General features: G+C 38.9%; 3 protein-coding genes across 4 annotated transcripts; 1 reads left to right on the top strand and 2 right to left on the bottom strand.

The window, feature by feature from the left end:
- Positions 1-9,527: 9,527 nt before the first annotated feature.
- Positions 9,528-12,630, top strand: LOC127755658 (disease resistance protein RGA5-like). Its single transcript, XM_052281347.1, has 2 exons — positions 9,528-10,351; positions 10,515-12,630. Exons 1-2 carry the CDS (start codon positions 9,528-9,530, stop codon positions 12,628-12,630), a joined length of 2,940 nt encoding a protein of 979 aa, XP_052137307.1.
- A 791-nt stretch (positions 12,631-13,421) lies between these two features.
- Positions 13,422-17,504, bottom strand: LOC127755125 (uncharacterized). Its single transcript, XM_052280765.1, has 2 exons — positions 17,399-17,504; positions 13,422-15,622 (listed from the first exon to the last, which is right to left on the bottom strand). The coding sequence occupies exon 2, from the start codon at positions 14,621-14,623 to the stop codon at positions 13,616-13,618; it is 1,008 nt and encodes a 335-aa protein (XP_052136725.1). The 5' UTR covers positions 14,624-15,622; positions 17,399-17,504; the 3' UTR covers positions 13,422-13,615.
- Positions 17,505-19,252: 1,748 nt separating this feature from the next.
- Positions 19,253-26,420, bottom strand: LOC127753839 (subtilisin-like protease SBT3.9). Of its 2 annotated transcripts, XM_052279288.1 has the most exons (8): positions 25,908-26,420; positions 25,142-25,315; positions 24,702-25,025; positions 24,213-24,283; positions 23,808-24,056; positions 22,664-22,790; positions 20,117-20,315; positions 19,253-19,987 (listed from the first exon to the last, which is right to left on the bottom strand). In XM_052279288.1, the coding sequence occupies exons 2-8, from the start codon at positions 25,286-25,288 to the stop codon at positions 19,437-19,439; spliced, it is 1,668 nt and encodes a 555-aa protein (XP_052135248.1). In that variant the 5' UTR covers positions 25,289-25,315; positions 25,908-26,420; the 3' UTR covers positions 19,253-19,436. The 2 variants fall into 2 exon arrangements, with proteins under 2 accessions (XP_052135248.1, XP_052135247.1); XM_052279287.1 differs by having other exon boundaries at positions 24,702-26,420.
- Positions 26,421-27,364: the final 944 nt, after the last annotated feature.

Here is a 27,364-nt window from a genome sequence, read left to right on the forward strand (position 1 = left end):
CCTTCATCCGGCGCATGATATAACTCCCGGCAACAAAGACAATATGGTGAATATGGATGGCTCCCAACCATGGAAGCATCACCAACCATATAGGCCAAATAATACTAATCACATGAGGATGGCCTCAGATGTAACTGACGGGATCGATTATCCAAAGTTTCCAAAATCGACACCGTAATAGCTTGTAGAATGGGAAAATAAAATAAAATTCACAAGAAAAGGACATGATGATCAAATCGTAGAAAATGAAAACGGGGCAGAAAGTAGCTGAAAATATCGCACCTTGTACATAATCTTAGAGCAGTTGGCTGATGGCTTGAAGGCGGCGCAGAAAAACCTAAGAGGATGGTTTCATGGCGATGGTAGGCCGGAACTTGTATTTAGAGGATTTTAAGTCAACACCGGTTATCCACAGCTTGTGATCAACGGCTCAACGCTCAATAGGTCATTTCCCTGTTTTTATTATCATTCAGTTGCAGTCATGATGTTTGTACCATAATTTGGCTTATAGTTATTTTATCTAGGGTGGTGAAATTATTCGGATTAGCTATTATGTTTGTCGAGTGATTTGTCAGAGGGTTGGTCAGATTTATGGGCACAGTGATTTGTGTTGCACCGAGGAGATCATGTGCAAATCATTGAGTGGCCACAGTGATTGATCTGGCATGGAGAGACGCATGGACGAGCTGAGCTTAGGTGGTGGTTATTTAGAGTACTAAACATAGACTACTTACAAAACTAATTGCATAAATGAGAGCTAATTTACGAGACAATTTTTTAAGCCTAATTAATCCATAATTAACTTATGTTTCATGTAACATCACATAGGCTAATCATAGATTAATTAGGTTCAATAGATTCGTCTCGCGAATTAGTCCAGGATTATAGAATGGACCTACGTTTAATACTTCTAATTAGTGTCCAAACATCCGATGTGACAGGGACTTAAAAATTAGTCCCCTATTCAAACAGCCCCTTAGAATGCGAATAAATATTTCTATCGATCTTCTAATTCAAGAATCAAGATTCACTTGTGGGGGTTCCGTAGCAGCCCCCTCCGCTAAAATTTGTCCTTGGCGATAGGCGCTCCGCAGTCACACATGATCGCTAGAGCCTTGACAACAGAACAGAAGTAGAAGCTACCGGATTCACGCCCGCTAAGAAAGCTGTCTTTGCACCCCCACCTCCTTTATCACTGAGCGGTCATTTAGGGGCCTTAGCTGGTGATCCGGGCTGTTTCCCGCCCCCTGCTTTCAATAACAATAAATTCCTGCTGGTCGACGGTCGGACGAAGGTCACCGGGGTGACTATGGAAGGATTCCGTGGTTTTTTTAGATGACGGAGAGAATGTTTTACCAAATCCAGCAGGGGATCAGGCTCAACCCGCTTCATGCTTCAGTACCAAATGAAAAACAGCCTTCCCAGCCAATCTTCAAGCCAGAGGCGAGGGACAACAACCTTTGCATCCTGTAGAAGGCAAGCGGTAGGTAAATTGTAATTTATCACTTTTGTCGATAGGGGAATCGGAATCATCTTTTCTAGGAAGATGGAACATTTTGGGTTTGGGCTATTGGCATCCATGCCGATGCAGATGGATGACAGTTTAAAAAAGAGATGGCTGTAAAAAAAAGTGAGAAAGGATGGTAGAAAATATTCTCAATCATTATGAGAAAAAAAAAGAGAAAAAGACGTTCTCATCAATGTTCTTGAGCAGCATGAGAAAAAACAAAATATACTTAGAAGAAAAATCATCATATTATTAGTTGGTGCTCTACGATCGACTCTATTATTCAACTACCCAATACGAGGAGAAGCTGCAGGCCCCATGAGTAATAAGTAATAAAGGTAAAATTATTATTGCCAACTTATTCGATCAATTTCTAGGTAGAATGATATGTTGTAGGCATGGTACTTGGGTGAGATAAAATATGGGTAGCAACTCCTGATTAACAACCTATCTTTTCTCTTTACTTGGGACGAGCAAAGATTTAGCTTGGGAGTGTTGTTGATAGTCGTTAAGTACCAATTTCAACCCCCCAACAATCATAAAAAATAAAAGGGAGAACTAACATTTCTTAATTATACATATATCAATAATAAATAATGTATTTATACTACACTTACAGAATTAACATGTATGACAGAGAATAAGTACCACAATGAAGAAAAAATGAAGCCGGCATATAAAGAAACATACCTCGAAGAATCACATGCAAGCACACGGATTGAGGGACCCACAAGTCAGCTCAAACCGACTCAAATTGGGGCCAAACCACCTATCGAGAACCATCAATAGAGACCCACATGTCGTCCACTCACCAAAGGCGGTGGACCTGGTTCGACTGAAAAAAGCTTGGTGGCCCCAACACTCCCCTTCCACGTGTTGACTCCTCGGCCACTCCTAATGATGGTTATGCGTGGTTACTGGCCCATAACCACCATACAATCATTATTACAAGGTTATAAATAAAGAAGAGCTCTTTACTTCACAACACCCCTCCAGGAGCAATTCTCTCTATCTGTTATATTCTCTATAGTTTTAGTAGAAATAAACCTAGGAACTTTGGTCCTATAGTCTCCTCGAAGTTTCCAATATGTTTTTAGTACTATATTTCTTGTAAGACTATAGTGAAGTAATAGAATTATCTTCTTTATTTATTTATGCTCATAGTCCGTGTATTTCTTTATTGGATATTGGATATGTGTTCTATGAGTAGTATATATCTCATATATCTGCTTCATCCTAAGCTAGTCGATACATGCTACGGTAACAATCCAATAACCTTTATAGGTTTCTCTAGCTCTAATTTATCCATCCGTAGAGTGAATCATAGGGGAGCTTGATGACATTTTTTTACTAGCATAAGCATGATACTTAGGTTAGATAAATCTCAGTGCATGCGGGTGTGCCCCATAGAAAGTAAGCTAAGCGGTAGTTGGTGACAACCATGCCCATCCTTTGTATTCCTCAATATTCGCATATGATGAAAGAGTGCGTAAAATGTCATATAACCACATTGATAGACCAACAACAAGTGATTTCTCGGTAGAACCTGGGTGCGTGGAGCCAGGGGCGGGTCTGTGGTCCCCGGACCACCAAAAAATAAAGAGTAAATTTCACAAAACTACATGTTTTGTGGGCCAAGTTGCAGAAAACCACACACACTTTGAAACTTGGCACTTAAGTACATATATTTTAATAGTGTCGTTTCACAAAACCACACTATCAATGAATGGATTCACCCGCGAGATGACGTGGCTGTTTTACATAGGACGAGGACGTGGCATCCTATTACCAGCCATTGCACGAAATTAATAGGATATGCCACGTCGTCATCCTAGATGGAACAACCACGTCATCACACGGATGAATCCATTCATCGATATTGTGGTTTTGTGAAACTAAACTACCAAAATATATATGTACTTAAATGCAAAGTGTCAAAATGTATGTGGTTTTCTGTAACTTGAACCATAAAAATGTAGTTTTGTGAAATTTACTTAAAAAAATAAAAGTGGCGGACCCTATATATATCGGAATTAAAAGAAAAAGAAAGAAAGAAAAACCTGATCACAAAATCATTCGGAGGCACCTTTAATTTGGAAACTGAAGAGTCGCGCCTCCTCGACTCCTCAACTCGCGCACGCGGCACCGTACGATCAAGCTAGCGCATCCCCTCCTCAACTCCTCATTTTTCGCCGCGCCCACCACCCGCCGCCCGCAACAGGAGAGCGAAGGAGCAATTCCGCGAGCGCCGCCCGCCGATCGAGTGGCTAGCTAGCGAGACGAGACGATGAGTCCTCTGTCCGCCGTCCGCCCGTCCACGCCGCGTGTCCGATTGCCCGTGTCTTCGACTCTCCCTCAGTTGCTCCTCGGTGGCGACCGGCGGACCGCGACTCCTCTCAGCTCTCGTCATCATCATCGTCGACAAACGAGCCACGCCGTCACGAGCGTTAATTGAGCGACAGCGTCTCAGCCTCAACGACCGAGCGACGACGACCACTGTCGACATTCGACGTCGAGTCATCGATCGACGCCCCTTCTGACCAACGATCAGCGATCGGTGACTCGGCGCGGTGGACGTATGTACGGCGTGGCATTGTGGATCGGCGGTCGCCGGCCGGCTTCTGTTTTAGGTCCTTTTCAATTTTAATTCTTATGCATTGTGATATTAAATTGTAGAATTATATTGTAGATTTCTGATAATTGAAGAATGAAGAAAGATGAAGATATTGCATCTCTTTAAAGTGGATGAGGAAGATATAGTAGACACTTTCATGGCTAATATACGGTGCAGACCCAATTAGTATGGTAATGTTCTTCTAACTTTCCTACCCTTATAAGCTTTTTAAGTCAAAATTTGACCTAATTATTAACTTTATATGGTTTGCATGGTCTATTATATGGACACGACTACAGGAAGCACATGCACTCGTTAATACTAAACAGCGACCATCATTTTTATCAAAAATAGTACACTGTGTATCCCCCTGTTGCCCTTCTTACTTAAAAAATAGTAGCACCTAGCACGTGCATCCCCATTACCCATTTAAATTTCAAATAAATTTTTCTCTTAAATTATTTATCCGATTAACAATCCGATTACACCATTGTGTTCGTTCTAATTAAATCTTTATAATAAGATCTTACATGATTATAGTATGATGAAAAATATTTATGTTTTTAAATTACTTTTATTATATATGTAAGTTATTTTTATCATATATATAAATTACTTTTAGATTTGATTAAATTACTTCTTTTACATTCATAATGCTCTGAGTTGATTTTCATAATTTGTGGTGATTACATTTTATTTCTAGATAGACCAATATTTTTTTTCGTACAATGGATTTACTTTTAGTGTTGTGATAAAGTTACTTTATTTTTTTTCTAAGTTACTTCCATAATATATGTAAATTACTTTTAGGTTTTATTGAATTTACTTTTATATGTCTAGGAAGTAATTTAGTGAAATCTAAAAGTAATTTAGATATATTGTAAAAGTAACTTGTAATTTTTCATCAAAATATAATCATGTGAAATCTTGTTATAAACATTTAATTGTTACGAACACAACGGTGTAATCAGATCATAAATTGGATTTGTAATTTAAATGAAAAATTTATTTGAAGCATATGTGGTAGGAAGATATTTTCTACTTACTTGATAGACTAGTATTATAGTTAATTCTTTCAGACTATATCTAGACAAAAAGAGGTGTCTCTCGTTAGCACGAAAACGAGATGTCTCTTGATTTAGATTTTGCCCTATTATATTAGGTATACTTGTATTGTACTCCCTCCATCCACAAAAGTTACGTATATTTCACATTGGAGTTTTTCCAATTAAGTTGTTCCTATTTATAGTCTTTATGCATTCAAGACTTAAATAAACAGATAAATTAAATGTTTGATTAGAACCCATGGAGTTATCTAAATACTCATTAGTTGCATGGTTGCATTCACTCCTTGATTTTGTAACATCCAAGATGATTTAATTTCTCCTTGGTCCTGGTGGCAAAAGTAATAGATGTAACTTTTATGGATGGAGGGAGTATATATTAGCGTCATTACATTTATGGTGTATAAATAAAATGATTCGGACCACCCATATCTTAAATTCTAAATACGCCACTACCTAGAACTAAGTTCTATGTTGTAAGTATGTGCATGTTAAGTGTATATTAGACATGACTAGTATAGAAGTACAAATGTATCATAGTTCTCTACATTAATAGAGAGGTAAATCTCATGTATGTCTACTACCTTAATCAGTGTGGAGCCCTTATATCACTTTGCTTGTAGCCTGGTTCTAGCATACAAATGGCAAGAGCAAACACAGAGGGTGAATACCACAGTTTTGCGTTTCAAGAAATTTCCCAGCATGTCACTGTCTATATCTTTGAATTGTCAAATACTGAAGATCGATGGGTATTTGTTTGGATCCTGGAGGATATATAGTCCTCTGAGCTAAGTGATTTAAGCATTAGTTAATGAAAAACATATATGAGGGCAGTCTGATTATGATTAATTTATTAATTAAATACAACCATATATTTAGAAACTTCTAATATGTGAATAATATAATTTGGTCTTTCATGTCAACCAACTATTTTGTGAATTGAATGGTAAATTACTTGATAGGTTTGCAAGACTCACAAATGGGTAGTCACAAATAGATAGTTGTTAAGTAGTTGTTCATTGAAAATTATTTCTCTGTAACTTTTTAAATATATATATGTTACTATTCATAATTTGACAAGCTGCGTTCAGAGATCCTAGATGGGAACTCTTTCCCAACGCACAGAAAACGAAGCTATTCATTAACACGTGATTAATTAAATATTAGTTTTTTTCAAAAATAGATTAATTTGATTTTTTAAGCAACTTTCGTATAGAAACTTTTAAAAAAACACACCGTTTAGCAGTTTGAAAAGCGTGCGCACGGAAAACGAGGGAGAAGGGTTGGTAACCCTGAGTATATTGGATTCTGACAAATGCAAACTACATCTATCATGGCATGCGCAATATTCCTTCTGATATTGTACATTTCAGTCACACAAAGTTAAACATTACAATACTTTCCCCGAAAAAAAAATTACAATAGTTACCTGGCACTTGCCGGCAACGTAAATGAGGAGCCTTAGCCACATATCTCTGATCTCCATCAGTGTCTCGCGCCACGGCCCAGGTTGTGCCTGCTCTTTCAGGCATTCTTCGTAACCAAACTCCAGCTGATCTTCGTAATCAAAGCATGGACAAAAAATATCCCTCATGTTCTCCCTCAAAGCATGTGCCTTTGCCTGATCAAATGCTTCCTTCAAAAACGTCGGATGAATTTTGTTTGTCGTACATCCATACCCGATCCATCTCTAAAAAAACATCTTTTATGAGTCGAATTGTACTATTATATTAGTCTTCACACTCTAGTGATTCCAATAACATTAATTTAAAAAATTAAAAATTACCTACAATTACTACATTTGCAAAACTAGTATATTCCTCGCAATTCACTAAAAAAATGAAATAAATTGAGGATACTAAACAAATAGTATATTCGTCGCATACCACTAAAATTTTTTGAAATAAATGATTGAACCTAAACAAAGATTAAATTAAAGTACTATGAAATACTAAATACTATTCAAATTTATACATGAAATAATATATTTATTCAATAAAAAATTGTCCATTTCAAAAAGTGTAAAAATATTCTCTTTTATCCCATGAAAATTGAAATAAATAAAGGCAAACCTAACAAAGTATCCATTAAAAAGGTATGGACTACTAAATACTTTTAAAAACATGCCATGCAAACAATATATCTTAGCTAAAAAACACTCAAAGTGCCTACACTACTGCATTTAGAAAAGTGCAATTTTCATCGCATTGCACCGATAATAATTAAAATAAACGATAGCAAATGAAGGAGGACAACAAGCATGTCACCTTTTATATAGATCCGAAGCAAAGATTTTGAGGTTGAATCCTCCCCCTCCCCCTAATTTGTGTCAAGTTTAGGAGAGAGAAAACACCAAGCTAAAATAGGGCAGGGTTAGGCTGTGGCTATATAGCCCATGCATCATCGCGTGCGGTCATGTTACACGCCCACACGGGAGTGACCCGGCCCGGTCGCTCGGTTTTTCTATATGCGGCGGCACTTACGACCCGCCTGGAATCTACCGGGGCTGAGATAACAGTTCACTGGCTGTAAAACTGATCGCACGGTCCAGAATGCCCCGATGAAGAACTTCAGTGGATTCGGTGGCCCAGTTTACTTCGTAATTCGTGCTGACGTCGCGTTGTACTCGCGTTACGTACGTTTCTAGGCACGAGTGAACCGTTGATCATATCGCGTGCTAGTGATTACCTCGTGTAGAACTATCATCAGCGTTTGCAAGGTACAGCATTAACATGGACAGCTACTGCTGGTTATACACTCATACTGCTGGAGAATGCCGGCCAGCGGCCATGCTGGCTGTGCCTTGATCCTCCACCAACCACCAATAATCCACCGTCAGAAGACCACTATGGAGAAGACAATTGTTTTAACAGTATTAAAAAAACGAATATTAGGAAAGGAACTAATATCAAATAATTAGAAGGGATGAGACTTCGAACCCAGGTATTTGAATAAGATATGAGCAGGCGTATTAATTAATACCCAGGTATTTGAATGATATAAGAGGGCTAATTGGGGTAGTTAAGGACATTATTACTGATTCTTGTTAACATATCTTTGGAGAAGTTTCCGGGTTATTTTGACTGAAATTATTTTAACTCTTAGCATATTTTGACTGAATTTGAACAAATTTTGACTAAATTTAAAAATATTTGACAAAAAACTGAAAATTTCAGGGAGATTTGTGCTTGCTGGTGGGGGCTGAAATTTCGAACCATGATATGAACTAATCCAACTGCTCTAATTAGCTGATGATGTGGAAGCAGCTAACGGTGATACTTATATAGGAATAGTAGATAGGATAACTCTGGTTAACAAAGGCGAAATACTTTACAATGTGCAATTTGATGAAAAAGAAAAGGCTGATGCCTTCATCTTGTAGTTACCAAACCATGTGCTTCACACACAGGAAATTGTCCTGAAAGCATCCATTTTTTATGAGCACACATTGCCATGTTGATTTGGTCTAAACAAAGGTATCAGCTATGAAAGTTAATGAGAACAATACAACTACATCACTACCCTACTAAAAATTGTGTCTACTTAGTTCATAAATCAGTAATTGCTAACTAAAAACTATTACAGTGAATGGTAAGTATTGTAATGTTTAACTTTGTGTGACTGTGAAATGTACAATCAGAAGGAACATTGAGTATGCCATGATAGATGCGGTTTGCATTTGTCAAAATCCAGTGTTGTAAGCTAAGCTATAAGTCAAGTTATGAATGGTAACATATATTTAAGAAGTTACAAAGAAATAATTTTCAATGTACAACTACTAAACAGCTTTGTGGACTATCTACTTGTGACTACTTATTTGCGAGTCTTACAAACCTATCAAGCAAACTTACCATTAAGTTCACAAAATAGTTGATTTACCTCAAAGACCAAATCATTTACTCACATATATATTAGAAGTTTCTGAACATGGTTGTATTTAACTAATAAATTAATCACCTTAGACTGCCCTCATATATGTTTTTCATTGATTTATGCTTACATCACTTAGCTCAGAGGACTACATATCCCCCAGGATCCAACAAATACCCATCGATCTTCAGTATCTGACAATGCAAAGGCATAGACAGGGACATGCTGGCAGAGTTCTTGAAAAGCAAAACTGTGGTATTCACCCTCTGTGTTTGATCTTGCCATTTGTGTGTGCTAGAACCAGGCTACAAGCAAAGTAATAAAAACTATTGAGAGAGACACAACCTCCCTTTTCTCATTGTCACCAGAGCTAACCCACCCAAAACCATTACCTTCCTTGAGAGTGTTTGCTTGATGCAGAGACCGTATTAACACCCACGACATATAGCAATTCTCAGATACTACTCTGATCATGGAGCATGCCATGGTGAGCGTTGCGACGGGTGTTGCGAGTGCCGTACTCGAGAAGATCTCCACCCTGATGGAGAAGGAGTACAGCAAGCTGAAGGGTGTGCGCGACGAGATTATCTCCCTCAAGGACGAGCTAAGCAGCATGAATGCTTTCCTCCTAAAGCTGTCAGATATTGAAGAACTCGATGTTCAGGTCAAGGAATGGAGGAACCAAATCCGAGAGCTCTCCTACGACATCGAGGATTGCATTGACGGTTTCATGCACCGAGTCAATCGTAGCTCAGACAGCTCTAATACGAAATGTTTCTTCAGAAAGGTAATTCACCAGGTGAGGACACTTGGAGCTCGTCACGCAATCTCGAACGACATACTGAAGCTGAAGGCTCGCGTTGATAGCGCAAGTGAGCGATTCAAGAGGTACAACATTGATCCAGCCATCACAAGTTCTAGTGCTATTGTACCTGTTGACCCTCGGTTACCAGCACTATATGCAGAGGCAGAAAGCCTAGTTGGTATTGATGAACCAACCAATGATATCATCAAGTGGTTGACAGAAGGGGATGGTGACTTGGTTCAAAAGCTAAAGGTAGTATCCATTTGGGGACCCGGAGGTTTAGGGAAGACCACTCTTGCCCGTCAAGTATATGACAAAATTGGAAGACAATTTGATTGCCAAGCATTTGTGTCAGTGTCCCAGAAACCTGATATGAGAAAAGTATTCAGAAATATACTAATTAGTGTCACCGGGGTGGAGTACATAGGAATTGAAGCATGGGATGAGGAGCGGCTCATCAACAAACTGAGGGATTTCATCAATTGTAAAAGGTATTACCTACTTTTACTGTTCTACATATCAATCTTGAAATAAAATAGCTACTTCTTTGGATTGTATATGATGATCATTCAGATCCTTGAACAATATATACCTCTTAATCATGTACTACTGTAGTTTTACTAACACATACTTCCATGATAAAATGCAAAATAGGTACTTTATTGTAATTGATGATATCTGGAGTACCACAGACTGGCAAACAATCAGATGTGTTTTGCTGGACAGTAATATTGGTAGTAGAGTATTAGCCACAACACAAATCAGTTATGTGGCACAATCATGTTGTCCTGCTGACCAAGATAAAGTTTTTGAAATGAAACATCTTAGTGCTGTTCATGCTGAAAAGTTATTTCTCAAAAGAATATTTGGATCAGGAGACAGTTGCCCTCCTCACTTAAAAGAGGTATCAAATGGCATATTAAGAAAATGTGGTGGTTTACCATTGGCTATCATCACAATGGCCAGTTTGTTGGTAAATAAACCACAAACAAAAGAACAATGGGAGAAGTATCGAGATTCTATTGTTGAAAATGATCCCATTGTGAATCGGATGCAAAAAATCCTATCTCTTAGTTATGCTGACCTTCCACATCATCTTAAGACATGTTTACTGTACCTCAGTACATTTCCAGAAGATTGCATAATAGAAAGGGATCGACTAGTACGGAGATGGATAGCTGAAGGTTTCATTGCTACCGAAAGTGGATGCAATTTAGAGGAAGTGGGTGAAGACTATTTTAACGAGCTAATTAGCAGGAGCTTGATACAAGTGGTGGGAATCAAATATGATGATCGAGCTAACACTTGCCGCATACATGATATGGTTCTTGATCTTATTGTGTCTAAGTCGATTGAAGAAAATTTCATAACATTTATTGGTTACCATAATCGTGTGTGCGGCCTACAAGATAAGGTTCGTCGGCTGTCCCTTAACTTTCATCATCAAGAAGGTAATACAATTCCTTCAAAAAGGGTTGTTTCATGTACCCGTTCACTAACTGTTTATGGGTCGACTAATCATATGCCACCTATTTCGGACTTTCAGTCTTTGCGCGTGATTAACATAGAAAATAATGATACATTGGAAAATTACTACCTTAATGGTATAGGTAGATTGTTTCAGTTGAAATACCTAAGGCTCAGTGAAGTAAGTATCAGCAAGCTTCCTGAGGAAATAGGCGAACTACAACAACTGGAGACACTAGAGCTAGAGCATACTAAGATAAATGGATTACCCAAAAGTATTACTCGGCTTAAGAATCTGGTGTTTTTACGTGCTGATTACACGAGCCTGCCAGAAGGAGTTGGAAATATGAAGGCTTTGCAGAAACTGTCATGGATAAAAGTTAACACTAGTGCCCCATCAACGACGTTGCATGAAATGGGCAGTTTGACTGAACTAAGATATCTTGATATAAATTGGTGTATTGGTGATATGTGCAGTGATATGAAAAGTTACACAGAAAGCTTTGGTTCATCCATCATCAAGCTCTGCAAGCACAAGCTTCAGTATCTGCGTATCCGATCAGAAGGCAGTCAAGGATGCTCTCTCGGTTTCTTGTTGAATTCTTGGTCCTGTCCTCCTCATCTCCTTCAGAAGTTTGATATGTACACAGAATACTATTTTCCAAGAATTCCAGACTGGATAGCCTCGCTTTCTAAGGTCACATTCCTAGATATTAAGGTTAATCCTGTGGACGAGGAGGCTTTTAGGATTCTTGGGAACTTGCCTTCTCTCATTACTCTCTGGCTGTGGACAAAAACAGTAGTCCCCAAGAGAAGATTTATCATACATAATGTTGGATTCAAACATTTGAAAGAATTCTACTTTGGTTTTTGGAGGATTGAGATGGGGCCAATAAAATTTGAGGTTGGGGCCATGCCTAAGCTTCAGAAGTTTCTTTTTGACATAAAAGCACAAGGAGCAGGTCCTCCATCTGGAGATTTTGACATAGGCATTGAACACATATCTTCCCTCAGGCATCTCCGTATCGGTATAGATTGTATAGATGCAAGACCTTGTGAGGTTGAGGTCACAGAGGCTGCTGTCAGGAATGTTACCAGTGTCCTTCCCAGCAATCTCCAAATTGAAATCGAAAGACACAGGGCAGGACAAATGGTAAAAGAAAAGATGGGGAGCACAGATCATGATGGTGAACAAAACAGGGGTATTGGTAAGCATCAGGAACAGGCAGTAGAAGATGGAAGCTCACTCAAGACAAGAAAGAAAATTCTAGAGCGTGTAAGTACGCATAGCTTTTTGAGATAATGGATAGAAATCCGGCCTCAATATCCGCAAGTGGGTATAGACAGGCAATACATAGTTGTTCCTCCATTCTCACTCAAGACAAGTGAATAACTGACACACTTGCATCCACTGTTTATTTTATTTTCTTCGAAACTGAGCATATATGAAAAACTGAGCGTTGGTTAAAATAAATCTGTATACTGAATGTATGACTTTCATGTATCAAATATAAATACTTAAGAACCTATTGATACTCAAAGGTTTATCAGATTGACTAGTTGCTTGTCCAAAACTACAATTATTGAAACTCCGTCTCTCCCTATCTAAAATTTACTGTAAATGGATATAAAGATGGACTACTATGCAAAAGGATTTCATATGGATCTCATACCGGAAGTTTTAGGCATCTTGGGTATCATTTCATTTATAGAAGAAGTCTTATGGCATTCTTATTTATGCTTGTTGGGGGAACATTTGGAAGGAGCGTAACAGTCATATTTTCTACTATGTTTGTTATGACCTTGAGCAGGTGGCTCGGTCAATTCAGGATGACGCCTTACTATGAAGGCTAGCTAGGGAAAGCGACTGGTAAATTACTGATCATCAATCTATATTTGTTTTGCCTGTTGTCAATTGTTTGCTTTGGGTGTGGTTTTTCAGATTGTTTATGATTGTACTACTGAAATTTCTAGCTGGCCCCTATATTTTACTCTTCAATTTGATGCAAAATTGAGCTTCTGTCTTTTTTTTAAAAAAAAAAAAAGTAGATTCCCTATAAGGGAAAACCTCACAACTCAGCAAAACATCCCATTACTGCTGCGCCTAAGGGTGACAAATATGAGAACCTCAGTTAATGTGACTATGCCACCATCTTGCCTAAACTGGTAAGAGAGGAGCTAGCCATCAACACAGCCCCAAGCATTTCGCCTTCTTAGGCCGACAACAAACCTCAAGAAATCTATGATCCACCTGACCAGATGTGAAATGATTGAGCTACCTATGAAGTCTATCGCTCTGATTCCTTAGGAAAATGGAATGCACAAAACTGCCCGGACATCGTCTCGCTACTAGTTATCAAGTCAACCTGGTGTGCAACATCTCCAATGTCATGATGCGCCATGAGCAACCAGACGAAGGTGAGGAGCTCCCCTCCTCTGCCCAGCTGCTGCGCGTGCAGCTCTACCTGGCACTTGCCGGCAATGTAAATGAGGAGCCTCAGCCACATATCTCTGATCTCCATCAGCGTCTCGCACCACGGCCCAGGTTGTTCTTGCTCTTTCAGGCATTCTTCGTAACCAAACTCCAGCTGATCTTCCACTAGCTGGTAACAGGTCTCCAGAACATCCTGTTTGCTACTTCCTTTCTTGCTGATCTTCTCGTAGAATGCTGCTGTTGTGTCATCGGCAGCGCCACTAAGTGGCAACATGGAAGGCTGGGCAACCAAGAGGTAGACAATGTAGTTGGATATCTTTCTGCATATGTCCATGATATCAGCAGTGCTGCTTGATGCCGTCTCGCTCTCTGCACCAGTGGCCTCGTTGTCAGGCTGTTTTCGCAAGTGCAAGTCCGTGTATATATGCAACAGGACAATGTTATCGCCGAAAGAATTAGCTGGGATATTCAGTGTGCAGTTGATAATTGGTCGAAGATTTGCCCAGCTTTGCTGCTGTGTGATCCTTGTAAACTCTTCGCGAGCGAGCCGCCCCACCCATGTCACCATGATGTCCATGATGTCCTTGTCAACCTTGACATGCTTAATGTGCCATATCTTTCTGAACCAGAGCTTCTTGTTAACCGCATTCAGCATCTTTCTTAGAATAGTAAACAACTTGGATGATGACCTTGACTCATCAAATCCTATGGAGGAGCTCAAGAAGTTGTACTGTCCCATGGAACTCGACCACAGTGGCTTCTTCTCCGGCCAACCAATACAACTACACAGAATTAGCCAAGATATGTGGACTAGCCTATTACAGTTTTGAGCTCTGAAAAATGCCCATGTCCATGGTGACATCGCAACGAGGAAGAAGGAGCAAACATCGAGAACAAAGCCACCGATGAATAATACATAGGTGATCGCAATGTCAACTCTTTTGTACTAATGTTTGTTGCTTGCAATTAGGAAAAGCACAAATGCCGCAATCATAAAGACATGGCTGATGAACCGGAGTATAATGCCACTCCTTGTCTGAAGCACCATGGCCTTGGTGTAGAGATCATCAGACATCATGGCAAGCTCAATCTCCAGCAACTTGGGTACTTGCTCCAGGGGCCTGTCTCCTTGGAATCTGAAGACTTGACGCTCTTTCATTTGCGAGATGGTGCGTCCCGAAAACAGATCATGGACACAAAGAATTGATTGTAGAACATAGCAGATTGTGTCAATGTAGCTTCCTTTGTCAACCTCAATATTCAGTTTTGGCAATTGCCAACTTGTTTCCCTGAGGCCATTTCTGCTACCACACTTCAGTGCCCACGTCCTCTCGCCATACCTGATTATTCCAGTATGAAACATGAGAATGGCTGGAGCTAGAAGTTGCAGGTTGTGTCGACCTGTCGATTACCAAAAGGCGTATAAGGCTAGGAAGACCTGGATGCACAAGTTCAGCAGGTGCCTCAACCACAAATTGTTGTCCTCGATGGAGAAAGCGGTCATGGTGTCCTGCCCGCCAAGATGGATAAGGAGGAAAGGTACCCAGAAGAATGCTAGTTGGTTGCTACTCCTACTGAATCCAACTGATGATATATTGACACACTGAACATTTTGGGAGATGAGGCCAAGGGCATATACTGCAACCATGTCTGCCCCCACATAAGCTAACCATATGATAAGTCTGAGCAACATGTTAATATTGCACCGTCTGATTCTGCCAGTGAAGAAGAGGAAGATTTGCAAGATGAAGCTGAGGAGCACCACTAACTGGATTTCCCACTCATTCCATAATTGTACCAAGCCATCCGTTGTTGAATTCATGTTCAATTTGGCACTTATAATCTGGATCTCTCCAATGCTCTGCTAAGTTGTAACAAGAATCTATGTGTCAGTTTGTCGCTTGTCAATGCATGTGTGTGCAAGTATTTGTTTCCATTGTAATCATACTAGTAATAATAAGTATACTAAGAGATGGTAAAAAAAAAACAAGACATCACTAGATAAGATACAGCCTTTACTTGTCTCCATTGTTTGCCTTTGATTATTGTTTGTCAGGTTTTCCCCCTTTTATATGCTTGGCATTGAGTATACTGAACTAGGAATTTTATACGTATATCGAGTGAATTTAGAGGTGCATCTACGTTTTATTCAGAATTTTGTATTGATGTTAGTATGTTACCAAGAAATCAACATATTCTATCCCTCCATTGCAAAAGAATTTCACGTTGAAGTTTACAAAGTGTGAAGTGAAATTGTCACAGTAGCCTTGCTGTCTTGACATACACAAAAAAGTTTTTAAATGTATGGGTAATAAATGTTCTGAAGAAGTATGGTTAAAAACGCATGGAAGTATGAATACAAAGTTACCAAAATGAAGAACAAATAATTCGAAAAATACAACAAAAAGGAACTATGAGTGGATTCAGATAATACTTCAATTTAGCCACACATTATAGAAACATTATGCCTAGATGAATTTAAAAGTAAAATCCCTAGATTACTATGGTTCAGAACATAAATACATGTCAATAATATTTTGGAGGGTATATAATTACACAATGATAGTAGTTTCTCTAATATTATTTTGTAGTTCTGCACAAAACATGCTAGTTTGGTCTTGGGCAGTCCTGCTAGTTAGAGATTTTAAAAAAAAATTGGTAGAAAAAGGTGTTCATACTGTAAAGAAGTGGCTCTACTGTATTTTTTCTGGTTTTGTGAGTGAACCAGCATTAGTTTCCTTAGAGCATAAGGAAATAATCATTTCTTAAATGTAAAGATTCTCTTCTAGAATGAATGTGGGTTCGCATCCTCTGCCTCTGTGGCAAAAGGCAAAGTTTGCCGTTGCTTTCATCCACGCCATCCCTCATTCAATCAACCGCTTCCATCAATCGTGACTAACTAGCAGCATTTAATTAGAGAAATTGAAGAAAACAATCTCAAGCGGCCGGTAAACCAGGAAAAAAAACAAAGATAGCAAAAAAATATATTTGATATCCATTCATTTAGAAACATGAAGAAAATAATTATCCCACCTCCGTATTAAACAACCCACAACTGTCTCTCTAACATTTACTCCCTCCGTCCCAAAAAAAATACAAACTATAGGTTTCCGTGTCTAACTTTGACTGTCCGTCTTATATGAAATTTTTTTATAATTCGTATTTTCATTGTTGTTAGATGATAAAACATGATTAATATTTTATGCGCGACTTGTCTTTTTAATTTTTTTCATAATTTTTTCAAATAAGACGGACAGTCAAATGTTAGACACGGAAACCAGGGTTTGTCTTTTTTTTAGGACGGAGGGAGTATTTAGGAAAAAAATGTTTCAGTTGTACATGAGTATATTTTTTCTATAATTCTTATAGTCAAATCAAATATTGAGAACTTTGTTCGTAAAAGTATTGTAAGGATTTTTTTAAATATGTTTAGCAATGCTAATGATTGTTTGTGTTTTAAATCGATCTAATTAACACAACTGATTGTATCAATTAATTGACTGTTAATTGTCCATGACGTGGGACGAAGACATGCATCCATTGATTAAAAGATAAATGGGCAGGATAGAAGCAACGGCAAACTGGGCCGTCGGCTTCAAAGGCAGGGGATGCGAACCCCTAGAATGTAAGGACTAACCATTCTCTTCTAGAATGTAAGAAGAGTGACCCAATCAGGAGCGGTGCGCCGACCTCCGACGCGGCCGCCGGCGAGGAGGAAACCTGGACGGCGGAGTCGGCGCCGCCGCACGGTGCTCCTCCGGCGAGTGAGAGAGTGAGAGAGAGAAGGGGAACAAGGGGAAAGCTAAAGAGGATGGCTGGCAGAGTGGCAGGTACTAGTGTTGTGTTGTTTTGATTTGACTGACTTCGCTTCCTTTTTTTTTTTTAAGGACATCAAACTTTTACTTTTGGGAACCAAACTAATGGGATTCACTTTAGCATATGATTCTTATCTTGCATGACACCACTCCAAAACAGGGATCATCTACTTTCTCTTTAACTCCCCTACAAATGGGTGGTAACATTTTCTCTTGGAGCTTACTGATGGCACGTGAAACGAAAAATATTATTAGTGTAAGATAAATTAAGCATTAGCTATTATAAATTTTAAAATTGGTTTTTCCTTTTTTATAAAGAAACTTCTGTATGTAGAAAACATTTGCAAAAATAATTACGTTGTTTAACCGTTCAGAAAATGTACTCACGAAAAACAGCAAAGCTGAGAAGCTAGAAAGAACAGTGCCCAATGAAGGATGGACTATCACTTCAAGAAAATCCATTGCTTTCGGGTATGTTCGGCTGCCCTTTTACGACTGCTCTGCAAGCAGGCAATAGTGGTTTGTGCATTGTCTGGTTACAGTTGTAGCAAGCCTTGAGCCCCTTTTGCCGGACGGGGCCTTTTTTTTTAACGAAGTGAACTTCATACTTTTATATTTTTTTAACCAAACTAAAGGATGGACTTCACTTTGGTCATATGATTTTTGGCATGCTACTTTCACTCAAAAAAAATCAAGCATGGCACACCACTCCAAACCCTGTTAGAATTTTCTTTTGGCACATAAGATTTTTTTTTTTCTAAAAAGAAGTCCATTTCACTCCCCAAACTATTTCAATGGAGCACTTAACACCCTAAACAATTTATCGGCTTATTTTACACCCCCGAACATTTAAAAACGGTTCAACTTATGCCCTATTAACATTTCTCCTTTTGTCTCTCTCTCTCTCTATATATAAATCGTATTTTGTGCTAAAATTTGATAGATCAAAGGAGGGAAATACTGTTGAGTGAACAATTTTTTAAAATAGTTTCAGGGGTAAAATTAGCTAAAAAATAGGATAGGGATTAAGTGATTCAATGAAATAGTTCGAGGGTGTAGATAGATTTTTTTTTTACTAATATTTTGCAGGATTTTATAAAAGCCGCTTCAATCACGTATAAATTGGAAATATTTTATGTTTCAACTATTTATAGGAGGTAAGTTGATGGTGAAAGACGGACTTTCACTTCAAGAAGATGTATCCTATAGCTTGCATGCAACCTGCTGCAGAAACAATGCTATTTATGTCATGAACTGTATAGAGGGACGAATGGAGGAAAATCCAGATGATCTGCCTGCAAATGTACATATATTCTGGTGTCAGTCACGTATGTAATTTGTCTATCAAGCAGAAACCGATGATATAGATTTAAAAACAAGAGTCTTTCTTCCTTCATTTTCTTTGGTACCAGTTCTGAACCAACTCAGGCACTCACCCATCAGTTCTTTGCTCTTTATGCGGTAGGACTGCGGCAAAAACAGCTTCCTCAGGATGTTGAATTGAACCACCTTCTGAATACGAATTTCATTGTGAGGTTTTCCAAATTGCGCCCTTCTTCAAATGTATTGCTGCAAAAATAAGAACACTTGTTTCACCGGATATGTGTGCAGTTGAATCCCCCATTGATCATTCCAACCGCACGAGTTTCTGGAACTCAGTAGGTTCCACCAAAAGATTAATTGAAAAACATCATATAAATATCAGGATTATAAAAATACAACAATATTTTTTATTTTTATAAACAAAATCCAAATACACAATAATAGTTGTCATTTTATTGTAATCCCCACAACAGAGGGTTGCTTACCCAATACATATGTCATATACTCAAACATGGTTTTCACAAGCATAGTTGTGATTCAGGATACAGTGGAGTAGAAATCTTCGATTACAGCACGAATAGCTATTGGGATACGGACCCAATGGCTGCTTCCATCATGCCAAGCAAGGCTACCAAATGTATAGTCGCCCTGGAATTTCTGTCTTGCCTTGAATGTTACCTTGAAACACTGCGACCTTGTGTTCTTATCAAACACCAACATCTTATGTTTAACTAGCATATCAATGCCAGCAGGAGGTTGAAGAAATGCTTTATACACTACATCAGGTTGGCCTACATTGGTGACTGTCCTTGATATTGTCTGTGATGTCTTGAGATTGGGGATGGCAATTGATGGGAGATTAAGGTCAAAGAGAGAACTTTCAATTGCTGTGCAGCTTCTATTCGTGTTTGATCCAATCATGCAGTTGAACAACATTTGGTAATCCAAAGGATCGATATCATATATAAGTCCAGGATCGCTTGCCTTAGTCGGATTAACAAATCCAGCTCCATAATCGAAAGGATCTGCGATCTTGTTTGGGGTTGCATCAGCTACCAATGGGAGACCATTGTTATCCGTAATGTGTGCTGCACAGAAGTTTTTCTAGTATTGAGAAACTGGGATATCCATTAACAAAACTATGGTGTTGAATAATTTCTCTCAATTTGTATGAAATTACTTCCTAATGTACTAATAGCAATTAGAGTTGTACTTACCAGTTGTCATGATTGCTGATTTGAGAGCAGCAGGTGACCAGTCTGGGTGGAGTGACTTGAGCAAGGCCACAATGCCTGAGACATGTGGGCAAGCCATTGATGTCCCTGAATTGAAGAAATAGGGGAGCCCCAGTTTTTTGTATATACCAACCTGTGGTGCTGCTGCTAAAATATTCACCCCAGGTGCAGCAACATCAGGCTGTTTGGAATGTGTAGAAATAATATTCAAAATGTTAATTACATTGAGCCATTGACATATATACTAAGGAAATACAGTTCAACTTCAATATTTTCATCAAATTAAAAGTAAAATAAACGGAAAAACATTACCTTAGTTGTTGCTGCATCTTAAAAAATAGTATATAAGCACACTATCATTCAAGGATTAACTGGATGCAACAAGGAAAAATAGTGGTAGATTGAGCGCAAATTTGCATAACAACGATGAGGTTACTCCCATAGTCTCATTTTGGGTGTTTAGATAACATAGAACCAAATGGAGCCAAGTAAACTTGTTATCTCTATTGGGCAAAGCAAGGACCAAGACCAATCTGGTTGCTTCATCGATCAGTGAACATAACCTGTCCAGAATGGGTGTGGAGGACTAAAGCATGTCCCAGCATTATAGTGTCAAATATGGCATAGCAGAGGATCCCTCTAACCACATAGTTGTCCGTATATACCCCACACCTACATAGGCATAGCATGCATGGACATGTGCATACTAAGGTCCCGTTCTTTTCTCCAACAAGAATTGGATGAAGATTAAGATTTTCGTAGCACGCTTTTCAAACTGCTAAACGGTGCGAACTTTCTATATGAAAGTTTCTCTAAAATATCATATTAATCTATTTTTCAAGTTTGTAATAATTAAAACTCAATCAATCATACGTTAATACCACCTCGTTTTGCGTAAAAAACTTAATCTTCATCTTCATCTTTAGGACAAAAGAATACCACCTAATGGTTCCAAGCATTTAATGTGCAGTGATGTGATTCCAAGGCCATCAGCTTTCTAAGGCTCTGTTCGTTGCTGGAGGTTCCCAACCGGAAACGGTGCACACGGAAAACAGAGCGGTCCATTAGCGCGTGATTAATTAAGTATTAGCTATTTTTTTTCAAAAATGGATCAATATGATTTTTTTAAGCAACTTTCGTATAGAAACATTTTACAAAAAACGCATCGTTTAGTATTTGGGAAGCGTGCGCGTGAAAAATGAGGCGAAGGGACTTGGGAACGAGCACTTATGAACAGAGCCTAAGAGTAGGTACAATAGCTAGATACAAGCCCGCACATCAGTTTTAGCAGTGAGTTGGAGGTGAGAGAGTATATCATCGGGCGACTATTTAAGCGCTAGCTGCACTCGCGCTCCCATGCATGCTTGAGCAATTCAACCAATTCAATGCCACTTGTGTCAGGAGAGAGCGCATGGGACAAAGAGGAAAAATAATACTTTAAATAACAACGCATTGATTAAACAATGATTTTTTCTGATGTGGTAATTTTTGGAGTAAGTAGTGGGCTGTACTACTAGACTTGCTGTAAGTGGGTTAAGGACTCGAGGTGGATATTAGCATTGGCTCAATTGATTACAGGCCCAGTGGCTCATGTGTATTGTGTATAAATGGAATTAGTCTCTTGTAGCTCGAGTTTAGGTGAATCTGGACAGTATATATTAATCCAAGGGAGCCAAGTTTACCAACTTCTAACCTTTAAGGGGGTTGTTGCGGTCCCAAAATAAGTTCATTTTTCACACACCCCTCACATACAAATGCAAAACCAAAAAGAATAGAAACACTTTATCAAATCCTAGTGCAATTATGCCCCTCTTTATCTACTCCCGATGTGTTTATCTCCAACTTTTACAAACTCTGGTGTAATGATTGCTCAAAAATGAACTTATTTTGGGACAAATGGGAGGGGCCAAAAATTATCTTATTCTGGAACGGAGAGAGTATTTGGCACAGCAGTGCCAATAAATGTAAGACTAGTACCATGTGCCATGACATGCGTTATCTTGTTTATTTGCATCCATACATCTTCAATAAGATAAAAAGGATTTTAATGCTAAAATAAAATTTCATGTCTGATAAATATTGTAACTATTGTTTTAAGGTTCCAGAAACTCTTCTTTAAGAGATCAAGCATGGAAATTGAAAGTCCTTCATTGCGTCTTAAAGCATAAGATACAAGTGGTAGTCATTGTGATTGTCCAGAACTATTTAACTGATTACTTGATAAAGGTACACCATGCAATCCCTAAATAAGCGAAGTAGATTTTTTTTCCTTTTATCATTATATTAAATTTAAGAATCTGTAGTTTTCACAACATTAGCTAAGATGAATGCTACAACATTACCATAACACATTTTATTTTTGTGCATTTGAAAACTCAGTTCCAACATTACTATAAATTGACAGACATAGAAACCATTTATAGATCTACTGAACTATGATTTATCTGCACAGGGACATTCCACTACAGGGACATTTTATTTTTGGTCATTTACATGAGAAAATAGTTAGTGATAATCCCAGATATATACCTTGAGAACTGTAGGGTAGATGAAGCTTGGGCCCCGAGATGAGAAAGCTGCCATCTTTGGAGCAGGAATTCCTCTTCCAGTAGTTGTTTGACTTGGAGAAACCTTTACCAGCGGGCTCTGAGTTGTGCTGTCAAGAAAATGGAGAACTGTGTAAAACCAATTGATTTAGCAAACATGCATGTATATGCCAAGGAAAAGCTCTTTGGCTGGTATTTTGAAGAGTGGGTTACAAATTGCATGTCTTGTTTATATGTATAATTTATTACAGTATCGCCAATGAAATGTAATATTATACAACTTTATTTATATGCTCTTATATTCTGTAATAAACATTATCTCCATTTGTCTCTTAATTCTTTCACTATGGTACTATGCTTTTTCTCAATAAACTTATTTCCATTTATTTAATTTAGATATCCAAAAAGAACATTCAAAATGAAATGAAACTACCCAGGAACATGTCCTTCATTCAGAGGTGGTCAAGAATGCCATTACTCATGATGAGAAATGGAACTACTTTTTTCCTAACTTTGTGTTCTCAAATATCAATTGGTTCTGTCTTCAGATGAACAATGTTCAGGGTTATGTAGTATTCCCTCAAATTTAGGGGAATAATTTGATTTCTTACAAAATTTTGTTCGTAAAAGTAGATCAGGAACACTCTAAAGATGCTAGAATGCTGACAATACAATTGCACACAACATCAAAATAGCATTCCAAAAGAAAACGTTAAGGAACTAAATTATTATTAGACATGTATGTAAGTTCTACAAAGATCAAATTAAGAAAATAAGATGTAAGTTCATTTCCTATTTCTTGTCTCCTCTTTCTCTACAACAAGTCGCTGCTGCATGACAACCGACAGCAGTTTTTTCCTTCATGGTCCAAGAGATCATTACAAACAACATCCATTTCTTTAGTCATTTTATTTTTACTAGATGGAGCAAAAACAAATATTAACCACCCATTTCGTAGTCTAAGGGCAACATTGCTAATTTGCTATATGCAATTATGACTTGAACGCCAATTTTCACTGCTTGACGTGCTATTTGTTAAATGGTAGTGCCCTCTGCCAGTTTTTTCTTCAATAAACAACAACTTGCTGTGTAAAGCATGCATATGAAAATCCTAACTTTACGCATACCTGAAATATTGATGAATCCTGAAGGCAACCTCTAAATCAACAGAAACAATTGGGATAGTCAAAGCTTGAAATTGCCAAGTAGCAAGACGGTCACTACTTCGCTGTGTGAAAATAAATCCTTTCCCTCCACTTTTAACCAATGCTGTTGCTAACTCAACCAATTGTGTGGTAGTGAAAATGGCATTGAGATTAAAGCAAAGGATGATGTTCCCCTTCACATCTGTACTATTTGCAATAGTCAAATTACACCTGCAAAATTAAGAACTATTTCATTTGAAAGTTATGCTAATAAAGTTTCATTGCAAAAAAAAGGCTTGACAAACAATGACTTCAAATTACCAAAACTAAGCAACACAGAGTAGGTGATATAGCTAGGAAAATTAAGAGCATATAGTATAAGCATACATGTCATTATAGTAGAGCTTGAGCGTGTGAAACTGATTTGCTTTCCGTGTTGCCACAAATAAGGATTGTCCCTGTAATCATTGAGAAAGTGGAATGATGCGAACTGACATGCATGCAGTACAACATGAAACTGAATTTAATAATCTATACAAGCACATAGCTAATTATGAATTTAGAGTTGCACACAAAAAGTATCATGGTATAAATAATTTATAATTATCTGTTAGGAATTATAATAATTTATAATTGAAAGTATCATGGTCCCATGTATTACTTACGAGCATCATAGACATAATGGTTATTCTGAATTAAATTTCAATAAAACTAATAAATAGATGAGACCTACTGCACGTACGATTAAGTGATAGAGAATACAGTGTTGCTTGCTTGAGGTCAATAATTCAACCCCCGTGATCCTTAAAATCATGACATACGCAGGGTTCATCTATGTATTTTATACTAGTTTTTTCAGTAGACGGAAGAAAATACCACAAGCGTCTGTCCATCTCCAAGAGTGACAACAGTAGGAAACAGCCGGTCCATTGTCGATGCTGCAACTGTTAACAGCCATGGAGCAACACTGTTCACTGTCTGGGTATATGGCCCATCATTCCCAGCTGCATATATCACCGGTATGCCCTTCATCACTGCATGAAATGCTGGAGTGTGCCCTGTTGGGCTGAGTATGGAGAGTGACAAGACGTCAACTCCATCATGTATGGCGTCATCTATTGCCTTGAAAATGGTCGCCTCACTGCAACCGATGCTCCAGCAAGCCTTGTAGACAGCAATGTGAGCTTTCGGGGCACCACCCTGCGCAATGCCAGAAGCCAAACCATAGAAGCTAACGTTGCGGACAACACTGCCAGCTGCTGTGGAGGCCACATGGGTGCCATGGCCATCGAAATCTCTGGGGGACAGGAATTCACCTGCAGCTTCAAGTTGGCTTTTGTTGAAATCATCAGCATACCATCTTGCACCAATGATCTTTCTGTTGCAACTCTTAGCTCTGAAGGACATGCCAGATTGGCAAATCCCCTTCCATTTTGCAGCAGGAGGAGCATAGCCAGTGTCATCAAAACTCGGTGACTCTGGCCAGATACCTAAAGGTGGGGAAAAAATGTCAATTTGTATCATGGACTAAATACTTTCATCAGATAACTCAAGTAAGATATAGATAAAGATATCATTTCCCATGTGTACTTGTCTTAATATGATTTTGTGTTCTTGTTAAATGATCATGTGAAGGTGGCTAAATATTCCTCATGTATAATGGGATTACATATATATCAACTGATAGCTCAAATTACTATCCAACACTGTTTCCAATTATCATATATATTTACCATCTGAAGCCACACAGAGAAGATGGGATCATTGTAACTTCTACTTGTGACTTACCTTGTAGAGTACTACAGCGCAGCTCAAAAAGAAAAAAAAATAACTCGCCTTACAAAATGGCCTTTTATTGTCTGTGCTCATCTGTTTGACCAAAAATTTTGGTTTTGCGATGCCTAAGTATAGGGGAACGCAGGATGGGAGCCTGCTACTATCGCACAGAGCTGGTAATACTAAATCATAGTCACAAGTAGATGAAATCATGGGCAATACCATAACTTGTGGAAAGACAAGGGGATGGAAAGGAAAATAGAGCGAGGCACGATCATGGAGTACCCTGGGTGCAGCCTTTCTCACCTTTCTCTGCTCATGGCCTCTCCCACCTTTTCAATTCCTTCTAAGTTCTAAGTCTTCCCACTGCCACCATCTCACCTTCAGAGTTCAGACAATTCATCGAACACCTTGTGTGCACGCGGTAAAGACAAGCACGAATCGTTTCCACGGAATGGTTTCCGTCCCCATAACAACAACCATGCATGCCCCGCCATGGAGGAAGGGGAGGGATGAGGTCATCACCATCACCTCACCGGCATGGAAATGAACCGCCTGGCGCCGCGCGGCCTCTTCTCATGCCGTGAGCTGGAGGCTCTGGCGGCGGCGCCACCCCGTGCGCTCTGGCCAGCTGCTGTTCTCGCCGCCGTCGAGCGCCCCAGGTTCGCGGCAATGGCGCGGCAAGATCAGGGCATCAGGCGCCTTCCTTGTGGGCAAAGCTCGCGTCCCTTCGCACGCCGGCGGCGACCGCGCGAGCGCAGAGAGAAACGAGGAAGCGAGAGTGGGACCTCCTCCGTTGGGTACAGTTTTTTTACTTGGCACAGCTCCTAGTCTAACTCCATCTCTCTTAAGTTTTCGTTCCATTTAAAATAGGAGCAAAGTTAAGTAGAGTACTCTTATAAAACAAACTTTGGTTTATTTGGCCAGTTCCACCTTTCATGGAGCAGGAGCCCAACCAAACAGTTTCATCTTCACTTAAAATAGGAGCATAACTAGGTAGAGTACTCTCACAAAATGAACTAGAGAACTATACCTAGGTTTAGGACCTGTTTGTCACAACCACAGCTCCAGCATCATCTTTTTTGGAGCTAGAGCTCAGCCAAATAGTTTCGGCTCCACGTAAAACAGGGATGGAGCTAGGTGGAGTGCTCTAACAAAGGGCATGTTTGGTACAGCTCCTACTCCTAAATTTAGCTTCAGGAGTTGGGTCTGTAGTGGAGTTGTGGAGCTGCCTAAACCCAGCTCCACAACTCTAGTTCATTTTGTGAGAGAGCACCCAGCTCCACTCCCAGTTTTAGTGGAGCTGAAACTGTTTGGCTGAGCTCCAGCTCCAGGGCTGGAGCTGTGCCAAACAGGCCCAAAATGAACTAGAGAAGTAAAGCTAGGTTTAAGCTGCTCCACAACTCCACTCCAAACCTAACTTCTGGAGCTAAATTTATGAGTTGAAGTTCTACCAAACAAGCCCTTAGGCTGCTACACAATTTCACTTCAGACCCGACTACTGGAGTTAAATTTAGAAGTTAGAGCTCTACCAAACAAACTCTTCGATGAGGACTAATACACTAATTTATTTGTTAAGTTAACTTTATAACTTTATAATAGAAAATCAATATTTCATTCCTCCATCGAGAACAATGAGAGTGGCTGAGTGTAAGTGCATCTGTTTTGTTATGAAAAAATGAACTCCAGAAATATAATATTCAGACCTGAATCAATAACTCCGATGATGATCCCCTCTCCCATTTTGGCATGTGCCAGCAGTC

Source organism: Oryza glaberrima, chromosome 11, assembly GCF_000147395.1.
Source record: "Oryza glaberrima chromosome 11, OglaRS2, whole genome shotgun sequence".
Lineage (NCBI taxonomy): Eukaryota > Viridiplantae > Streptophyta > Magnoliopsida > Poales > Poaceae > Oryza > Oryza glaberrima.

Coding starts and splice junctions, on each gene's coding strand:
- LOC127755658 (XM_052281347.1), top strand. CDS start 9,528: ATGGAGCATGCCATGGTGAGCGTTGCGACGGGTGTTGCGAGTGCCGTA. Junction 10,352..10,514: donor GATTTCATCAATTGTAAAAG/GTATTACCTACT, acceptor AATGCAAAATAG/GTACTTTATTGTAATTGATG.
- LOC127755125 (XM_052280765.1), bottom strand. CDS start 14,623: ATGTCACCATGGACATGGGCATTTTTCAGAGCTCAAAACTGTAATAGG.
- LOC127753839 (XM_052279287.1), bottom strand. CDS start 25,349: ATGATACAAATTGACATTTTTTCCCCACCTTTAGGTATCTGGCCAGAG. Junction 24,284..24,701: donor GAGATGGACAGACGCTTGTG/GTATTTTCTTCC, acceptor CAATGATTACAG/GGACAATCCTTATTTGTGGC. Junction 22,791..23,807: donor AGGATTCATCAATATTTCAG/GTATGCGTAAAG, acceptor TTTTCTTGACAG/CACAACTCAGAGCCCGCTGG.